Source organism: Heterodontus francisci, chromosome 9 (genome assembly GCF_036365525.1).
Source record: "Heterodontus francisci isolate sHetFra1 chromosome 9, sHetFra1.hap1, whole genome shotgun sequence".
Classification (NCBI taxonomy): domain Eukaryota; kingdom Metazoa; phylum Chordata; class Chondrichthyes; order Heterodontiformes; family Heterodontidae; genus Heterodontus; species Heterodontus francisci.
Window position 1 is genome coordinate 38,649,090 of NC_090379.1, and position 19,324 is coordinate 38,668,413.

A 19,324-nucleotide genomic window follows, 5' to 3' on the forward strand; every position below is an offset into this window, starting at 1 on the left:
GCCTCTAACCTGCTCTTGTAGCCACGGTATTTATATGGCTACTCCAGTTCAGTTTCTGGTCAATGGTAGCCCCTAGGATGTTGATAGCAATGGTAATGCCATTGAATGTCAAGGGGAGATGGTTAGATTCTCTCTTGGATATAGTCATTGCCTGGCACTAGTGTGGCACGAATGCTACTTGCCACTTATCAGCCCAAGCCTGGATATTGTCCAGGTCTTGCTGTATTTCTACACAGACTGCTTCAGTATCTGAGAAGTCACGAATGGTGCTGAACATTGTGCAATCATCAGCGAACACGCCTAACTTCAACCCAATTGATATTTGGGAAATTAAAGTCTTCCAATATCACCACTCTGTAGTTCTTGCACCCCTCTGTGATTTCCACTCAAAAAAAAACTCGGATTGTTTTCACTGGAACGACGGAGGTGGAGGGGCGACATGATAGAGGTTTACAAAGTTATAAGCGGCATGGACAGAGTGGATAGTCAGAAGCTTTTTCCCAGGGTGGAAGAGTCAGTTACTAGGGGACATAGGTTTAAGGTGAGAGGTGCAAAGTTTAGAGGGGATGTGCGAGGCAAGTTCTTTACAGAGGGTGGTGAGTGCATAGAACTTGTTGCCGGGGGAGGTGGTGGAAGCAGGTACCATAGAGACGTTTAAGAGGCATCTTGACAAATACATGAATAGGATGGGAATAGAGGGATACGGACCCCGGCAGTGCAGAAGGTTTTAGTTTAAGCAGGCATCAACATCGGCGCAGGCTTGGAGGGCCGAATGGCCTGTTCCTGTGCTGTACTGTTCTTTGTTCTTTGTTCTTTGACACTACCCTGAGGAACTCCTGCAGTGATGTCCTGGAGCTCAGATGATTGACCTCCAACAACCACAACCATTTTCCTTTGCACTAGGTATGACTCCAGCCAGCGGAGGGTTTTCCCCGATTCCCATTGACCTCAGTTTTGCTAGGGCTCCTTGATGCCATACTCGGTCAAATGCTGCCTTGATGTCTAGGGCAGTCAATCTCACCTCACCTCTTGAGTTCAACTCTTTTATCCCTGTTTGAACCAAGGCTGTAATGAGGTCAGGAGCTGAGTGGCCCTGGCGGAACCCAAACTGAGCAGGTTATTGCTAAGCAAGTGCCGCTTGATGGCACTGTTGATGACACCTTCCATCACTTTACTGATGATTGAGAGTAGGCTGATGGGGTGGTAATTGGCCGGGTTGGACTTGTCCTGCTTTTTGTGTACAGGACATAGCTGGGCAATTTTCCACATTGCAGGGTAGATGCCAGTGTTGGAGCTGTACTGGAACAGCTTGGCTAGGGGCACGGCAAGTTCTGGAGCTCAGGTCTTCAGTACTGTTGCTGGATTATCAGGGCCCACAGCCTTTGCAGTATCCAGTGCCTTCAGTCGTTTCTTGATATCACACGGAGTGGATTAGTAATTAGATTAGTAATGGAGAAGTGTAAGGAACAATTTAAAGTAGAACTTCTAAATTGAAAGAGGGCTAACTTCAATGGAATGGGAAGGGATCTTGCCAGGGTACAATGGAACCAAAGTTCATCAGGAAAAACTGTAACAGAACTATGGGTGGTCTTTAACAAAGAAATGTTTCAAGTATAGGCAAGGTACATTCCAACAAGAGGAAGAGGCAGGTGAACCAAAGCCAGGGCTCCTTGGCTGACGAGGGAGATAGAGAATATGATGGATCAAAAAAGAGGGTGCATGTCAGCTGAATTCTTCAAGCAAGAAAGCGGCCAAATACAATAGGTTGAGCGGGGGGCAGTGAAGAGGAAAATAAGACTGGCAAAGAGAGAATGAGCATAGAATGGCAGTTAACTTAAAAGGGAACCCAAAAATCATCCATCGGCAAGTAAAATATTAAGTGGGTAGTAGGTGGTGGGTTGGGGCATATTAGGGACAAAGAAAGGAGGTGATATATGCTTAGAGACGCGGGCAAGGCTAGAATACTTAATAGGTACTTTGTATCAGTGTTTACTGAAGAAGTGAATGCTGTCAAAAGATCGGTAGAAGTGGAGATGGTAGAGGTAATGGATGGAATGAAAATTGATGGGCAGGAAGTACCGGAAAGATTGGCTCTGCTTCAAGCGGATAAGTTGCCTGGTCTGCAAGGCTTGCATCCCAGGTTGCTAAGGCAAGTGGGAATGGAGATGGTGGAAGGGCTTGCTATAATCTTCCAATCTTCCCTTCAGACGGAAGAGGTGCCAGAGGATTGTCAGTGCCAGAAGCGGAACAGGCTTGAGGGGCCGAGTAGCCAACTCCTGCTCCAAGTACATATGTTCGTATGTATGTTCAATTGGAAAACGCTAACAATGTCATCCTTATTCAAGAAAGGGTGTAAGGACATTCTTAGTAACTATAGGCCGATCAGTTTAATATCAGTGGGCGAGTAAGATTTTAGAAACAATAATTAAGGAAAAAATCCCAACAGGCACTTGGAGAGGTTTGAGTTAAGTAAGGAGAGCCAACATGGATTTGTAAAAGCAATGTTTGACTAATCTATCTGAATTCTTTTTAAGTAACAGAGAAGGTTGATGAAGGGAATGCAATAGCTGTTATCTATATGGATTTTAAGAAAGCAGTTCACAAAGTACCATATAAAAGGCTGGTTAACAAAATTAAGGTTCATGGAATAGGAGGGTCAGTGTCAGCTTGCATAAATAATTAGCTTAAGAAAACAGCGAGTTATGGTAAGGTTGTTTACAGACTGGAGGATGACAGACAGTGGTGTTCCCCCAAGGGTTAGTGCTACAACCACTGCTTTTTTGATGTATATGTAAATGACTTGGATATTGGAATACTGAGTAAAATTTCAAAATTTGTCAATGAGACCAAACCTGGAGGTGTGGCACAGTGAAGATCACACCAATCAACCGCAACAGGAAAAAAGATAGACTGGAAAAATGGGGCAGACAAGTGGCAGATGGAATTTAATATGGAGAATTGAGGTGATGCATTTTTGAAGGGATAGGGAAAGGCAATACAGACTTAATGGCATAGTTCTAAAGAATGTGCAGGGACAGAGGGACCTGGGGTTCATGTGCATAGATCTTTGAAGATGGCAGGATAATATTGAGAGCAGTTAGTGAAGCATATGAAGCCCAGGATCCCATAAAGAGGTACTGAGTACAAAAGCAGGGAAGTTATGCTGAACCTATATAAAGCTCTCGTATGCCACCACAACTAGAGTACTGCTTCCAGTTTTGCTCACCACACTTTAGGAAGGATGTGAAGGTCCTTGAGAGGGTGCAGAGGAGACTAGAATGGTTCCAAGGATGAGGAAATTTAGCTAGAAGTTTGGGATAGAGAAGCTAGGGCTGTTTTCCTTGGAGAAAAGACAGTTGAGGGGAGCTCTGACAGAGGTGTACAAGATTATGACAGGTTTAGATAAGGTAGGTCAAAAAAAGCTGTTCCCATTTGCTGATGGTAGGAAGAACTTTGTTTTTTAAATGCAGCAAGTGGTAATGACCCAGAACACTCTGCCTATGACAGTGGTGGAAACAGAGACAACCAAGGATTTCAAAGGGAAATGGATAGGCACTTGAGGGAAATAAACTTGCAGGGCTACAGCGATAGAGCGGGGGAATGGGACTGACTGCATGGCTCTACAAAGAGCCAGCAATGGACTCGATGGGCCGAATGGCCTCCTGTCCTGTAATGACTATGATTTTGTAATAAAATGGGACATTTCAAACAACAGCTTTCAACATAGAGTAGTTTGAATTTTGCTGACTCATTGCATTGTATATGTGTTCGTACACTGAACTTGCTTAGGTTTCAGTGCAACCAAGTTCAGTTAGGTCACAGATGATAAAATTAAATTATTGGCCAGAATAGGCTGTGACTATGACTTTGCTTCTTGGGACTCTCAGATAAATTAAATGCTATGAAAGAAAGTTATGTTTATCACCCACATTTTCCCACTTTCAGCAGAACAAAATTATCACTGCCACTAATGCAAATTCTTCTATCAGAACCTAAATACATTAAGCTTGTTCAATTAGCAATGTTGTGGGTTGAGTCCATTTGCACTTTGAATTTTTATGTTAAATAGTTAACACTTTCTCATAGATCTTTTCAAAGCCTTCATTATAACAAGCATGTATAAAATATTTTACATTCTTCTTGGTTTCTTCATCTTATTTGCAACATATTTCATACCTTGGCTGCATAGTTTTCATGGCCATAGCCTTCCATTTTCACTACCTCCTGGAGATACAATAACTCTGCCTCAGAGGGAGTAAGGCCCCTAAAAATAGAGTATACATACATATTAAAAGTGTTAGCAAACTTCAATTTAGCACATATGAGATGAAGTTTCACCAACATCCAGAATATCATGTCAATTAAAAACAGAATAACTTGAACAAAAAGAAATCCATCAGATTCATCTTACTCACTCCTCAAATTTAAAAAAAGCTTTTAAATCGACATTCCCTATTATCCATATCTTAGTTTGAGTAAATTCATTAGTGATGATTACACAGATTAGTGATGAAGTACTAACAGATTTTTTTTTCTCTGTTCCTTTCTTCCCTGAATCTCTGTTCTCAAGGCAACTGATGGCTTCATCTCAGACATCAGCCATGCTGTGCTGAATCTGCTGGTTTGAAGTACACAAGCACAGCTTAAATGACATCTCTCCATTCCAATTGTTCCCTGATCTCCAAAAGGAAACCTTTGGTCTCAGTTAAATATATTCCCCACACAACACAGCTGAGAGATTAAGATCTTAGCTGTATGAGCGACTGAATACATATCCCACTCTTCTGTGGAATCCTTCAACTGTGCAACGGAGGGGTGGGAAAGATCAATATAGCAATAAGCTTTACCTGAATTTCCGATGTAGTGAAGCAACTTTCTGTGTTGCTTCTTGAAGCATACGCTCATCTTGAATCCAATTCTTTGCAGGGTCGGGGGGTAGGTGAGCAAGATATAAAACAAAATAGGCTTAAGTAAAGGAAGTTAAACTATATACCCACTTGTATTTTCTGACATAACACTATCAACTGTTTGCCTTCACTTCCATATAACAGGGTGAACAAGTATGAATTTTTATTACATCACTCACCACATATGATATTCACATGCTACCTTAGGTACTCTTTGGACTATTCTAGACAGTAAAATGAAATAAAGCTCCCTTGAATAATTTCAATTTTCTTTTCATTTATATATTCACCTACCAGAGACTTTGTAACACTGGGATAAGCCAGAATTGGGTAGAAATAGTACTTCCTACTTGCTAACAGCCAGTAATGGTTTTCTTCAGAAAAAAACTTATGTTTAAACATTACATATTTAAAAGTTTCTGCAACATATAACACTAACAGAACTTACAACTGGAAAAGGATCACACTTGCATAGGAAGTCTTGGGATTCATATTGATCATAGTCTCCAAAATCAGCTGAAGAAAACAAAGATCACAGAAGTATCAGATTACACAGCTAATCAAATAGACTAAAACGTGCCACTTGGAGGTTGTATGGATAGTCAACGGTTTGAAATCCATTTCATAAAACAGTAAAAATATTATGATTGGAGTAAAGATATACTATCGTAACAGTAAAACTTATGGGATTGCATTTTACTCAGTATTAATCAGCAACAAAAAGCAAATAGGTGACAAAAATAAAATTTAATGCAGTACATTAAGCTTGCATTATTGTTGAAAACAAAATAAAAGTATTTTAGTAATGACACCTAAAGAGTACCTAACAGTTTGAATAGGTAATTCCCAGTTTTAAAAAATAAGCCAAGCTATCAAGCGCGATTTTTAGGTTTCTTTGGGGGTGGTGGAAGAGGTGGAGCAGGGGAAAGAGGTGCATTGCAGGATTGTCGAAAGAAAGGAAAATCTGCAACAGCATTTCTGAAGAACAAGATAACCGGCGTACGGTTAAACAAAAGACTTTCCAAAACAATCTTTTTAATTAAAAATACAATAACTGGTATATATGATTCTCGTCAGATTTATTAGAAAATGTGTTAAAGTATTGTAACTTGTTAACAGCGAGATGTTTGTGCCAGCAAGAGTGCAAGTATCTTGGTGGTTCTCAGCTCACCAACTACTGAAAAACAAAATCCAGAAGCTGACTTCAAAATCTACCACAAATTTGTTCAGGTATTTAAAAATTATCACAATGTTCATGATACAGATCAAAGGCATTACTTACAAATCCTTTAAAATTATTGGTTTAATTTTGGACATTAGCTGAGGTGTGCAGCTAACACTGCCAGTGAACCAAGAAATATCTACTTTTTAGAAAATAATTACTCTATAATCACTTGATTAAAATTTTAAGATTAAGTATGTGACAAGTCAATGTATATAGATAGACAAACAAGCTCATTTAAGAAATAGAAATCAGAAATATATGTCAATTAGAGACCAAGCAAAATAAATATTCCTTTAACCAAGCAATACTTCAGATATAAAAGATTAACACTTCAAATGTCCCACATTACAACTTTGAAAGTCGTTGCACAAAAGAATGAGCACTCATGGGGTAGATTACCCAATACTAGTTTCAATTGCTCAGTGGGAAATAGTATAGATAGCATTTGGACTGCAAAAAATACCCAAGTTTGTTCATTTAAAATCTTTAAATATAACCCGTCCTCCTGCCTGTACAGGTCTCTCGGCCCCCAAAACCAGTCCCAATGTTGCAGGAATCTATAGCTCTACCTTCTGCACCATCTCTCCAGCCAAATGTTCATTGGCTCGACCTTCCTATTTCTATACTCACTGGTGCACAGCACTGGCAGTAAACCAGAGATTACTACCTTTGAGGTCCTGCTTGCTAGGCTTCCCTTGCTCCCTAAAATCTGCCTGCAGCACCTCGTCCCTCTTTCTACCTATGTAGTTGGTACCGATATGGACTTTGGCTACTCACACTCCCCACTCAGTGCTCAGGGCTGGATGCTCAGCCAAGATGGTGAATAGTCTGGTTCGGATTAAGACTATGGCATGAGAATGGAGCTTGTGGCAGGGGCCAAAGATGATGACTTTGATCCTCCCACTGTTTAACTGGAGGAAATTGTGGCTCATTCAAGAGATATGACAGACAAAGCTGTCCACCAACACAGAGGCAGTGGACAAATTAGCAGGTGTTGTCAGTGTCTATGTGGAAACTGACCCCATCTCTGCAGGTGACATTGCCAAGAGGGCAACATATAGTTGAGGAAGAGTAGGCAATTAAGAATAGAACTTTGGGGTAATGGAAAGCAATGGTCATGGGGCAAGAAGAGATACTGTGGCTAATATTGAATAGGTGAGAGTGAAACTAACTGAAGACAGCCCCAGTCAGTTAGACATGAGAGAGATGTTGGAGGAGGAAGGTGTGGTCAACTACATTAAAGGCTGTGGAGAGGTCAACTAGGACAAGAAGGATAATACATCATGTCCACAATCACAGAAAATGTTATTTGTGCCTTTGGTTTAGGGCCTTTTGTGCTGTGGCAGGGGTGGAAACTTAAATGGAGAGATTTAAACATGGAGTTGAGAGAAAGGTGGGCAATCATTTGGGAGGTAACATGTTCAAGGACTATGGAGAGGAAAGGGGGTTTGGAAAGGGGGTTATAGCTCACAAGCAGTGTGTACAGCGGAGGTTTTTTTTGGAGAGTATAAAAATGATGGTAATTTTGAAAGGGAGGGAGATAGTACCCGAGAAGGAACCATTTATCTTGACAGAGGGGAGGAAAAGATAAGGAGAGTGCTACACCTTGTCCAGAGATGGATCTATTAGTCCATTGACTTTATCTTTTATACTTCAAGTCAATTGGAAAACCAGGCTTTCATATTTGTCCTAAGAGACAGTATTAAGGTTATGTGCCATTCAGACTTTGGAATCAACAGTATATTTAACAACCAACTAATCTTTCCTTACCCTGTACAGCTAGACCAGCAAGCTGAATTCCTTGTTCTAATGTGCAAGGTATGCAACCTTCTAAAATATCTTTCTTCAGTTGAAGATAATACTGGTACCTGTAGAAACAAGTTGTAGTGCATGAAGTAATTAACCACCTACACAAATTTTCTTCCTTAACTATACCAGAAGTTACTGCACAATGATGAACAGGAACATTAGGTATCTTTTTTTTCTTCCTTCCCCAAGGATGCTATCGACAATATGACTCCCACCACTGCACCAGCAGAGATCAGCTAACTCAGAAGACCAGAACTTAAACCTTTGCCTTACATGATTCTAATATCAGGAGGGAGGCTAAATTTCTACAGATAACTTAATGTTTATGCCAAATTTAACAGATTTAATTGCATGTGTACAAGTAACATAGCCTCAGATTCAGGATTGAAAGACTTTTGATATTTAATTGAAACTCTAACAAATGATCTTCAGACAAATTATTCCATTTTGAATCTTGAGCACGTAAATGGTATGTACAATATACTGAATTTCATACTTAATCAAAGGTTATGAGGTAACTTCATTGTTTTAAGTGTCAACTTGAAGACTATATTTAAGGTATTTTCTCCAAACGCATGTAATACTGAACTTTAATGTTCCATACCTTGTAATCTCCTGCTGAAGTTGTATAATACTTGGCACATAAAATACCACACCGAAGTAAACTGTAGGTTCAATGGCATATTTATCTAGCTGCTTTTTGATAGGCTTTTCCAGATCCACCCATCGAGATTGATTTTGCTTGTTGTAATACCAAAGACTGAAGTAAGTAACCTGTAGAAGAGGGAAAAAAAATCAACTAACCTGTAACCCACTGTACACCAGAAGCTAGGGTCCTCCATTCCCCTCCATTACTGCTGACACTAGGCCAAGTGGAAGCAAAATGAATATTTTCAATTAGAATTGGAAAAAGAATGCAATTAAGCAGAATAGATTGTGGTGAGGGCTTTATGGTACCGATAACCAATGGCTCAGTGGTTTGCACCGCAGCCTCACAGTTCCAGCGACCCGGGTTCGATTCTGGGTATTGCCTGTGCGGAGTTTGCAAGTTCTCCCTGTGACCGCATGGGTTTCCGCCGGGTGCTCCGGTTTCCTCCCACAGCCAAAGACTTGCAGGTTGATAGGGCAATTCATAATGGCCAATTTACCTTAGTATAGGTAGGTGGTAGGGGAATATAGGGAAGGTGGGGATGTGGTAGGAATATGGGATTAGTGTAGGATTAGCATAAATGGCTGGTTGATGGTCGGCACAGACTCGGTGGGCCGAAGGGCCTGTTTCAGTGCTGTATCTCTAAATAAATTAATTAAACTTCATGACTTTTGTATCTCCTTTTTAAATAATCAGAAAAGCACCATACCAATTAATGCAAAAAAATGCCAAATTATGATCATAGAAACATAGAACATAGCACAGTACAGCACAGTACAGGCCCTTCGGCCCACGATGTTGTGCCGAACATTTAACCTACTCCAAGATCAAACTAACTACCTACCCTTCATTCTACTATCATCCATGTACCTATCCAAGAGTCGCTTAAATGCCTCTAATGTATCTGCTTCTACTATCACCGCTGGCAGCGCATTCCACGCACCCACCACTCTCTGTGTAAAGAACCTACCTCTGACATCTCCCCGAAACCTTCCTCCAATCACCTTAAAATTATGCCCCCTGGTGATAGCCCTTTCCACCCTGGGAAAAAGTCTCTGACTATCCACTCTATCTATGCCGCTCATCATCTTGTACACCTCTATCAAGTCACCTCTCATCCTTCTACGCTCCAATGAGAAAAGCCCCAGCTCCCTCAATCTTTCTTCGTAAGACATGCCCTCCAATCCAGGCAGCATCCTGGTAAATCTCCTCTGCACCCCCTCTAAAGCTTCCACATCTTCCTATAATGAGGCGACCAGAACTGAACACAATATTCCAAGTGTGGTCGAACCAGGGCCTTATAGAGCTGCAGCATAACCTCGCGGCTCTTAAACTCAATCCCAGTTAATGAAAGCCAACACACCATACGCCTTCTTAACAACCCTATCAACTTGGGTGGCAACTTTGAGCGATCTATGGACATGGACCCCAAGATCCCTCTGTTCCTCCACACTACCAAGAATCCTGTCTTTAAGTCTGCATTCTACATTCAAATTCGACCTTCCAAAATGAATCACTTCACACTTTTCCAGGTTGAACTCCATCTGCCACTTCTCAGCCCAGCTCTGCATCCTGTCAATGTCCCATTGCAACCTACAACAGCCTTCCACACTATCCACAACTCCAGCAACCTTCGTGTCACTGGCAAACTTGCTAGCCCAGCCTTCCACTTCCTCATCCAAGTCATTTATAAAAATCACAAAGAGCAGTGGTCCCAGAACAGATTATCATAATGATAATCTTTTCACAAGAATAGGTTACCTGGCCAAAGATATGCAAACAGATGCTATCTGGGACAAGATTGAAGAGTGAAGCAAACTGATAATGTGATGGTACACAACTGGATATCTGAAAAGTTAGAATTAAACGCATTTCTATCTCCAGCCACATTAGAAGGAAATAAGCAAAATGCTACACCTTTCAGATAACAATGAAGAGACACATGATGGACCAGAGAAAAATTCCTTTTTTTTTTGAAAAAAAGTTTTGCACTATACATTCTATAAGCAGAACTACTTTGCAAGTTTAAAGTTACATTTCAGATTTCAGACCCCACAAATGCGCAAGTTAATAAACTCCACTGAAGCAAGCAGTGTGCGCCAAACCTACAGGTTAAAATATGCTGCCCCTCCCAACTTTGCACACCAGCTTTTCAATGATCAGATCACTAAAGTCAGTTTTTAGCAATTTTTTTTTTTCAACAACTTCATTTTTTGGGGCTGCTGAATCAGCAAAAACAGATCCTCTCTATTTTTAAAAACCACCTCATCTCTCTTCTTTTTTCACACTGAAGATCAAGTTCCAAGATACAGGACTTCATATTCAGAATTTCCTAATGCACAGTGTGCTGTACACACTGTGCATAACACACAAAGTATGCAATCTGCCAGATAACAATTCAGGAATGACACATATGCATCTGGGGACATGGCGTTTCAGCACCAAATTCAATAGTGAACTGTCTTGAGTTCAAAGTCAATGTGTAATGAAAACACACTTAGATATTGCAACTGGTTTCAACAAACTTCAATATATTCATGGAAAATGGTTAACATGGTTTGAATTATAGTTTCACAAAGCAAACAGGAACTGGTTCCCTTTATAATTTTCAGGTTTACCTAAATTTGACTTCAATCAGACTCAATTGCTGTCTTAGCCCACAAGCTTGGTCGAAGGATGTGAGACAGTGTAAAATTAAAAGGGCTTATACAAAGGCAAAGAACAGTCGAGATCGCAAGGACTACAAGAGATATAAAGAACGGCAAGGGATGCAAAAAGGAAAAACGAGATAAAGCTTGGGAGGGATATCAAGAATAAAACTCGAGGTTTTTTAAAACAAAATAAATTAAGAGCAAGCGGGTGGCCAAGAGTTATGTGGGTCCCTGAAATGACAGACCCAGATGATACTGTAATTAGAAATCAGGAAAGGGTAAACATACAAATTAGCTACTTTGTATTAGTGTACACAGTAGAGGATGAAATTAAAATACCAGAGATACAAGGAAATAAACCAAGGGAAGAGACTAACTAGATTTAATACAAGTAAAAAGAAAATGGTGATGCAGAAACTAATATTATTAAAGATAGGCAAATCTCCAGGGTCCGATGGTTTTCACCCCAGGATATTAAAAGACCTAGGTGAGAAAATTGTTCATGCTTTAGTCATAATCTTGCAAAACTCATGATTCAGGAATTGCCCCTTAGATTTGGGAATTGTCAATGTCATTATTTAAGAAGTGCAAAAGATAAACCAAAAAATTATAGGCTTATTAGTCCACCTCAAGTAGTGAAGTTACTCAAATCTACTACTAGGGACAAGGTGACTGAGCAGTTGGACAAATATGAGCTCATCAGAGAGAGCCAGTATGGATCTGTAAATTACATCTAATGAGCCTATCTGAAATTTTGTGAGGTGGTAACGAACATGATTGATAAGGGAGTATCTATGGATCTTATTTATAAGAATTTCCAGGAGGCATTCAACAAGGTTCCACGTAAAAGACATAAAAATGGAAGCACATAAAATTGCGGACAACCTATTGGTTTGGATGGGGAATTGGTTAGAAGGTAGGACACAGTAGGGATAATGGATATGTACTCAAATTGACAGGATGCGACTAGTGATGTCTCCTAAGGATCTGTACTGGGGCCACAGCTTTTGACTATATCATCAATGATTTGGCAAAAGGAATAGAGAGCTGTTTGCTAATGACATTAAGTTACGTAGAACAGTAAATACTATAGATGGTAACAGAACATTGCAAAGGGACACTGATAGATTAAGTGACTGGGCAAATCTGTGGCAGATGGAGTTCAATGTGGGAAAGGGTGAGCTCATCCACTTTGGGTGAAGAACGAACATTGTATTTTCTAAATGGCAAGCTAGGAACTGTGGATGAACAGAGAGATTTATGGGTTCAAGTACAGAAATCACTAAAATCCAGTGGGTAGGTACAAAAAATAATTTAATAAGTTAATATGTTGGCCTTTATTGCAAAAGGGCGAGGGGCACTGCACTGCACCTCAGGAAGGATACATTCATTGGCTTTGGATGGGATGTAGCACAGATTTATCAGAATGAAATCAAGGATAAATGGGTGAAAACATGTGGACAGATTGCATAGGCTAGGCTTGTATTCCCTTAAATATAAAAGGCTACGGTGTGATCTAATTGAGGTGTTTAAGATGATTAAAGGATTTGACAGGATAGAGAGAAACTACTCTCTGATGGGATAGTCTAGAAAAAAAAAGGTATCACCTTAAAGTTAAAGTTAAGTAAAGCCGTTTAGGATGATGTCAGAAAGCGCTTTTTCATACGAAGGGCAGTGGAAATCTGGAATGCTCTCTTCCAAAAAAGTTGCTGAGGCTAGGTGGATTGAAAACTTAAAAACGACGATAGATAAAATGATGCTTAACTGCTCTCTGAAATGACTCAGCAAACCACTTAGCTATACCAAACCGCTACAGCAAAGTATAACACAAAACTAGGAACATTCGGCATCAACCTTGGATTCAGACATTAGATTAGATTAGATTAGAGATACAACACTGAAACAGGCCCTTCGGCCCACCGAGTCTGTGCCGAACATCAACCACCCACTTATACTAATCCTACACTAATCCCATATTCCTACCAAACATCCCCACCTATCCCTATATTTCCCTACCACCTACCTATACTAGTGACAATTTATAATGGCCAATTTACCTATCAACCTGCAAGTCTTTTGGCTTGTGGGAGGAAACCGGAGCACCCGAAGAAAACCCACGCAGACACAGGGAGAACTTGCAAACTCCACACAGGCAGTACCCGGAATCGAACCCGGGTCCCTGGAGCTGTGAGGCTGCAGTGCTAACCACTGCGCCACTGTGCCGCCAAAAGACACACCCAGCCAAGCTGACCCTGCAAAGTCTTCCTCACCAACATTTGGAGACTTGTGCCAGAATTGGGGGAGGTGCCCCAAAGACTCACCAAGCAACAGTCTGACATAATCATACATTTCAGCCAATGCCCAGATTCTTCCATCACCAGTCTTGGGTATGTCCTGTCGCACCAGCAGGACAGACCCACCAGAGGTGGCAGCACAGTGGTCTGCATTTGGGTGGAATTGGCCATGAAAGTCATTAAATTTGACTATGGACCACATGAAATCTCATGACATCGGGTCAAGGAAACCTCCTGATTACCATCTACCTTCCTTTTTTTATTCAATTCATCCATGGGACATCGGTGTCGCTGGCAAGGTCAACAATTATAATACATCCCTAATTGCCGTCGAGGTGATGGTGGTGATTCGCTTTCTTGACTGCAACGGAGTGGCTCGCTAGGCCATTTTGGAGCAACCACATTGCTATGGGTCTGGGGACACATAAGTCAGACTGGGTAAGGATGGCAGATTTTCTTCCCTAAAGGACATCAGTGAACTGGATGAGTTTTTAATGACAATCCTATAACTTTGTGGTCACGCTTTCTGATACTAAAAGTGTGGGGAGAGGCTTCATTGAAAAGAACGGGGAGAGGCTATCCTATCCTCTACCCGATCGGATCCTCTCTTCAGTGGAACGTACTCATTCAAGAAAATCAAGTGTGACATCACAGACAAGCAGGTAGGTGACTGGCTGGAGAAGAAGCTATCTGTTCAGTGACTATCTGGTATGTAGTTAAGGTCTATTCTAATCCTAACATTTAAAATAGTAAAGGAACTAGGGGTAAGCTTAATAAATAAAAAAAAAGGAAAATAAAATAAATAATTGAAATAAGTAATTCAGTAGTTAATTAAAACACATTCAGGATGGCAGGACAGGCGTTGTGTCACGGCTGCAGCATGTGGGAGCTCCTGGACGCCAGTGCGATCCAGGGCAAACATGTCTGCAGTAAGCGTTTGCGGCTTGAAGAGCTTCGGCTCAGAATCATTGAACTGGAGTCCGAGCTGCAGACACTGCGACACATCAGGGAGGGGGAAAGTTACCTGGACATTTTGTACCAGGAGGCAGTCACACCCCTTAAGATAGGGTCTTCTGAATTAGTCAGTGGTCAGGGACAGGAGTGTGTGGCGGCAGGTAAGGGGACCAAGAGGGCAGGAGTGCAGGAGTCTCAGCCTTTGCGACTGTCCAACAGGTTTGAGGTTCTTTCAGCTTGTTTGGATGAGAGTGGAGGCTGCAGGGTGGATAACCAACCTGGCCATGGCACCATGGTATAGGAAGCCATTCAAGTGGAGGGAGATAAAAGGAATGCAGTGGTAGTAGGGGACAGTATAGTTATGAGGATTGACACTGTTCTCTGCAACAAAGAGTCAGAGTCCAGACAGCTGTGTTGCCTGCCAAGGTTCGGGACATCTGCTCAGGGCTGGAGAGAAACTTAGTGGGAGGGGGATACAGTAGGAGGAGGAGGATCCAGTCATTGTGGTCCATGTAGGTACTAACGACAGGCAGGACAAGGAAAGAGGTTCTGCATAGTCAGTATGAGGAATTAGGCACCAAATTAAGAAGCAGAACCTCAAAGGTACTAATCTCTGGATTATTACCTGAGCCACATGCGAACTGGCATAGGGCAAATAAGATTAGAGAAATTAATGCATGGCTCAAAGACTGGTGTGGTAGAAGTGGCTTCCGGTTCATGGGGCACTGGCACCAGTACTAGGGAAAGTGGTGGCTGTACCGGTGGGACTGTCTACACCTGAACCATGCTAGGGCCAGTGTTCTAGCAAGCTGCATAACTAGGGAAGTAGAGAGGGTGTTAAACTAAATAGTGGGGGTAAGATTTCAAATTTGGGAAGATATGGTAAAGCAAGGAGTAGAGACAAGGCAAGAGAGAAAGGGTATTAAGATGGTAAATGATAAACAGACTGTGACAGGAAGGGACAGAGCATACAAATCTAAGAGTAAAATCAACAGATAAGGCTAGAGGTTGCAAAAATAATAAAAAGGACAAAACTAAAGGCTCTGTATCTGAACGCATGTAGCATTCGAAACAAAACAGATGAACTAAGAGCGCAAATAGAAATAAATAAGTCTGATCTGATGGCCATTACTGCAACATGGCTGCAGGATGACAGATTGGGACCTGAATATTGAAGGGTACATGACATTTAGGAAGGACAGGAAACTAGGAAAAGGTGGAGGGGTAGCTCTGTTAATTAATGGTAGTATTATCGCAATAGAGAGGGATGACCCAAGTTCAGGAAAGCAGGATGTAGAAGCAGTTTGGGTAGAGATGAGAAATCATAAAGACAAGAAGTGGGAGAGGTGTACAGGCCACCTAACATTAACCACACTGTAGGAAGAAATAATGGCAGTTTGTCAGAAAGGTACAGCGATAATTATGAGGGATTTTAACTTACATATAGACTGGAAAAATCAGATGGGCAGAGGTAACCTAGATGAGGCCTACATTGAATATTTTTGGGATAATTTCTTGTAACAGTACGTTCTGGAGCCAGAGAGCAGGCTATACGAGACCTGGTATTGTGCAACGATATAGGATTAATTAATGACCTCATAGTTAAGGCGCCCCTAAGTAGCAGCGATCATATGATGATTGAATTTTACATTCAGTTTGAGGGAGAGAAGAGTGGGTCCAAGACTAGTACTTTAAACTTAAACGGGGTGGCGCAGTGGCTAGCACCACAGCCTCACAGCTCCAGCGACCCGGGTTCAGTTCTGGGTACTGCCTGTGCAGCGTTTGCAAGTTCTCCCTGTGACCGCGTGGGTTTCCTCCGGGTGCTCCGGTTTCCTCCCACATGCCAAAGACTTGCAGGTTGATAGGCAAATTGGCCATTGTAAAAAAAAAATGCCCCTAGTGTAGGTAGGTGGTAGGATAGTTGAGGGAAGGTGGGGATGAAAGGGAAAATGTAGGATTAGTATAAATGGGTGGTTGATGGTCGGCGCCGACTCGGTGGGCTGAAGGGCCTGTTTCGGTGCTGTATCTCTCTATGACTATGATTCTATTACTTAAATAAGGGCAATTATGAGGGCATGAAAGCAGAGCTAACCGAAGTAAACTGGCAAATTAGGTTAAGGGATAGGTCAATGGAGATGCAGTGGCAGACATTTAAGGGGATATTTCAGAATACACAACAGATACATTTCAACGAGAAAGAAAAATTCCAGGGGGGAACCCGCCATCCGTGGTTAACTAAAACAGTTAAAAATAGTATCAAACTTAAAGAAAAAGCCCATAATGGCGCAAAGATGGGAGGCAGGTCAGAAGATTGGACAGAATATAAAAAACAGCAAATAATGACTAAAAGATTGATAAGGAAGGTAAAATTAGAGTACGAGAGAATGCTAGCTAGAAATATAAAGAGAGATAGTAAGAGTTTCTACAGATCTTTAAAAAAAGAAAAGAATTAACACAGTGAGCATTGGTCCTATCGAAAGTAAGTCTAGGGAATTAATAATGGATAATAAAGGAGATGGCAAATGAATTGAACAGATATTTTGCACCGGTCTTCACTATAGAGGATACAAGTAACATCCCAGTATTAGCTGTAAGTCAGGAAATGGAAGAGAGGGAGGAACTCAAGAAAATTATCACCAGGAAAGTGGTACTGAACAAATTGTTGGAACTGCAGGCTGACAAGTCCCCGGGTCCTGATGGACTTCATTCTCGGGTGTTAAAAGAAGTGGCTAGTGAGATAGTTGATGCTTTCGTTTTAATTTTCCAAAATTCCCTAGATTCGAGGAAGGCTCCGTTAGATTGGAAAATAATGAATGTAACTCCTTTATTCAAAAAGGGAGGGAGACAGAAAGCAGGAAACTACAGGCCAGTTAGCTTAACACCTGTCTTAGGGAAAATGTTAGAAACTATTAAAGACGTTATAGCAGGGCATTTAGAAAAATTCAAGGTAATCAGGCAGAGTCAACATGGTTTTGTGGAAGGGAAATCACGTTTAACCAATTTATTGGAGTTCTTTGAGGGAGTTACATGTGCTGTGGATAAAGGGGAACTGGTGTATGTATTGTACTTAGATTTCCAGAAAGTATTTGATAAGGTGCCAGAACAAAGGTTATTACAGAAAATAAAAGCTCATGCTGTAGGGGGTAACATATCGTCATAGATAGAAAATTGGCTAACTAACAGGAAACAGAGAGTAGGCATAAATGGTTCATTTTCAGGTTGGCAAGAACGAGTGGTGTGCCACAGGGATCTGTGCTGGGGCCTCAACCTTTTACAATTTCTATAAATGACTTAGATGACGGGACCGAAGTTATGGTTGCTAAATTTGCTGATGACACAAATATAGGTAGGAAAGTAACTTATGAAGAGGACATAAGGAGGCTACAAAGGGATATAGATAGGTTAACAGAGTGGGCACAGACCTGGCAAATGAAGTTTTGTGTGGGAAAATGGGAAATTGGCCACTTTGGCAGGAAGAAAAAAAGCACATTATCTAAATGATGAGAGATTGCACAGCTCTGAGATGCAGAGGGATCTGTGTGCTCTAGTGCATGAATTGCAAAAGGTTAGTATGCAGGCACAGCACGCAATTAGGAAAGTTAATAGAATGTTATCGTTTCTCACAAGGGGAATTGAATACCAAAGTAGGGAGGTTATGCTTCAGCTATACAGAGCATTGGTAAGACCACATCTGGAGTACTGTGTACAGTACTGGTCTCCTTATTTAAGGAAGGATGTAAATGCATTGGAGGCAGTACAGAGAAAGTTTACTAGACTAATATCTGGAATGGGCAGGCTATCTTACGAGGAAAGATTGGACAGATTAGGCTTGTATCACCTGGAATTTAGAAGAGTAAGAGGTTACCTGATTGAAACATACAAGATCCTGAGAGGTCTCGACAGGGTGGATGTGGAAAGGATGTTTCCCCTTGTGGGAGAATCTAGAACTAGGGGTCACTGTTTAAAAATAAGGGGTTGCCCATTTAAGACAGAGATGAGAATTTTTTTCTCAAAGGGTCGTGAGTCTTTGGAGTTCTCTTCCTCAAAAGGCAGTGGAAGCAGAGTCTTTCAATATTTTTAAGGCAGACGTAAATAGGTTCTTGATGAGGAATGAGATGAAAGGTTATCGGGGTAGGTGGAAATGTCGGGTAATCAGTTCAGCCATTATCTTATTGAATGGTGGAGCAGGTTCAAAGGGCCAAGTGGCCTACTCCTGCTCCTAATTCTTATGTTCTTATGTATGTTCGTATGTACTAGCTTTTAAAAATAAATTCCAGATTTTATTTAACTAACAACTTAAATTCCCCAGCTGCTGCAGTGGGATTTGAACTCATGTCTCTGGATCATTAGTCGAGGCCTCTGGATTACTAGTCCAACAACAATCACTATTCCACTGCAGATGAATTATAATTTCTCCAGTTTGACCACCACTTGCAAGAAGCAGAAGGCACAGAATGTACTCTGGGGTACTTCAATGACCAACAGTAGCTTGGTAGCACCACTACTGACCAGCTGGCAGAGTCCTGAAGGTTGCCAGACTGCGACATGGTGAGAACACCCAGGGAAAAATCTATTTCATCTCATCCTCCACAATCTACCTGTCAAAGATGCATTTGTCCTTGACAGCACTGGGAGGAGTGACCACCAGACAGTTCTTGTGGAGACAAAGTCCATCTTCACCCAAGGACTCCCTCCATCATGCGGGAGACATTACCACAAGCTAAATGGGATAAATTCACAGATCAAGCAGCTCAAAACTGGCCATCTATGAGGCACTGGGGGCCATCAGCAGCAGAACTATAAGCCATCACAACCTGTTAGTTCATGGCTCGGCA

At 41.4% G+C, this 19,324-nt stretch overlaps 1 protein-coding gene across 3 annotated transcripts in view; it reads right to left on the reverse strand.

The window, feature by feature from the left end:
- ptpn21 (protein tyrosine phosphatase non-receptor type 21) overlaps window positions 1-19,324 on the reverse strand; it is a 114,183-nt gene that overhangs the window by 42,913 nt on the left and 51,946 nt on the right. For all 3 annotated transcript variants that reach the window (XM_068038843.1, XM_068038846.1, XM_068038844.1), the window contains exons 3-7: window positions 8,546-8,715; window positions 7,903-8,000; window positions 5,356-5,423; window positions 4,848-4,918; window positions 4,177-4,264 (exon numbers count right to left, since the gene is read on the reverse strand). In XM_068038843.1, coding sequence (XP_067894944.1) covers window positions 4,177-4,264; window positions 4,848-4,918; window positions 5,356-5,423; window positions 7,903-8,000; window positions 8,546-8,715 — 495 coding nt within the window. The remainder of the gene's footprint in view (window positions 1-4,176; window positions 4,265-4,847; window positions 4,919-5,355; window positions 5,424-7,902; window positions 8,001-8,545; window positions 8,716-19,324) is intronic.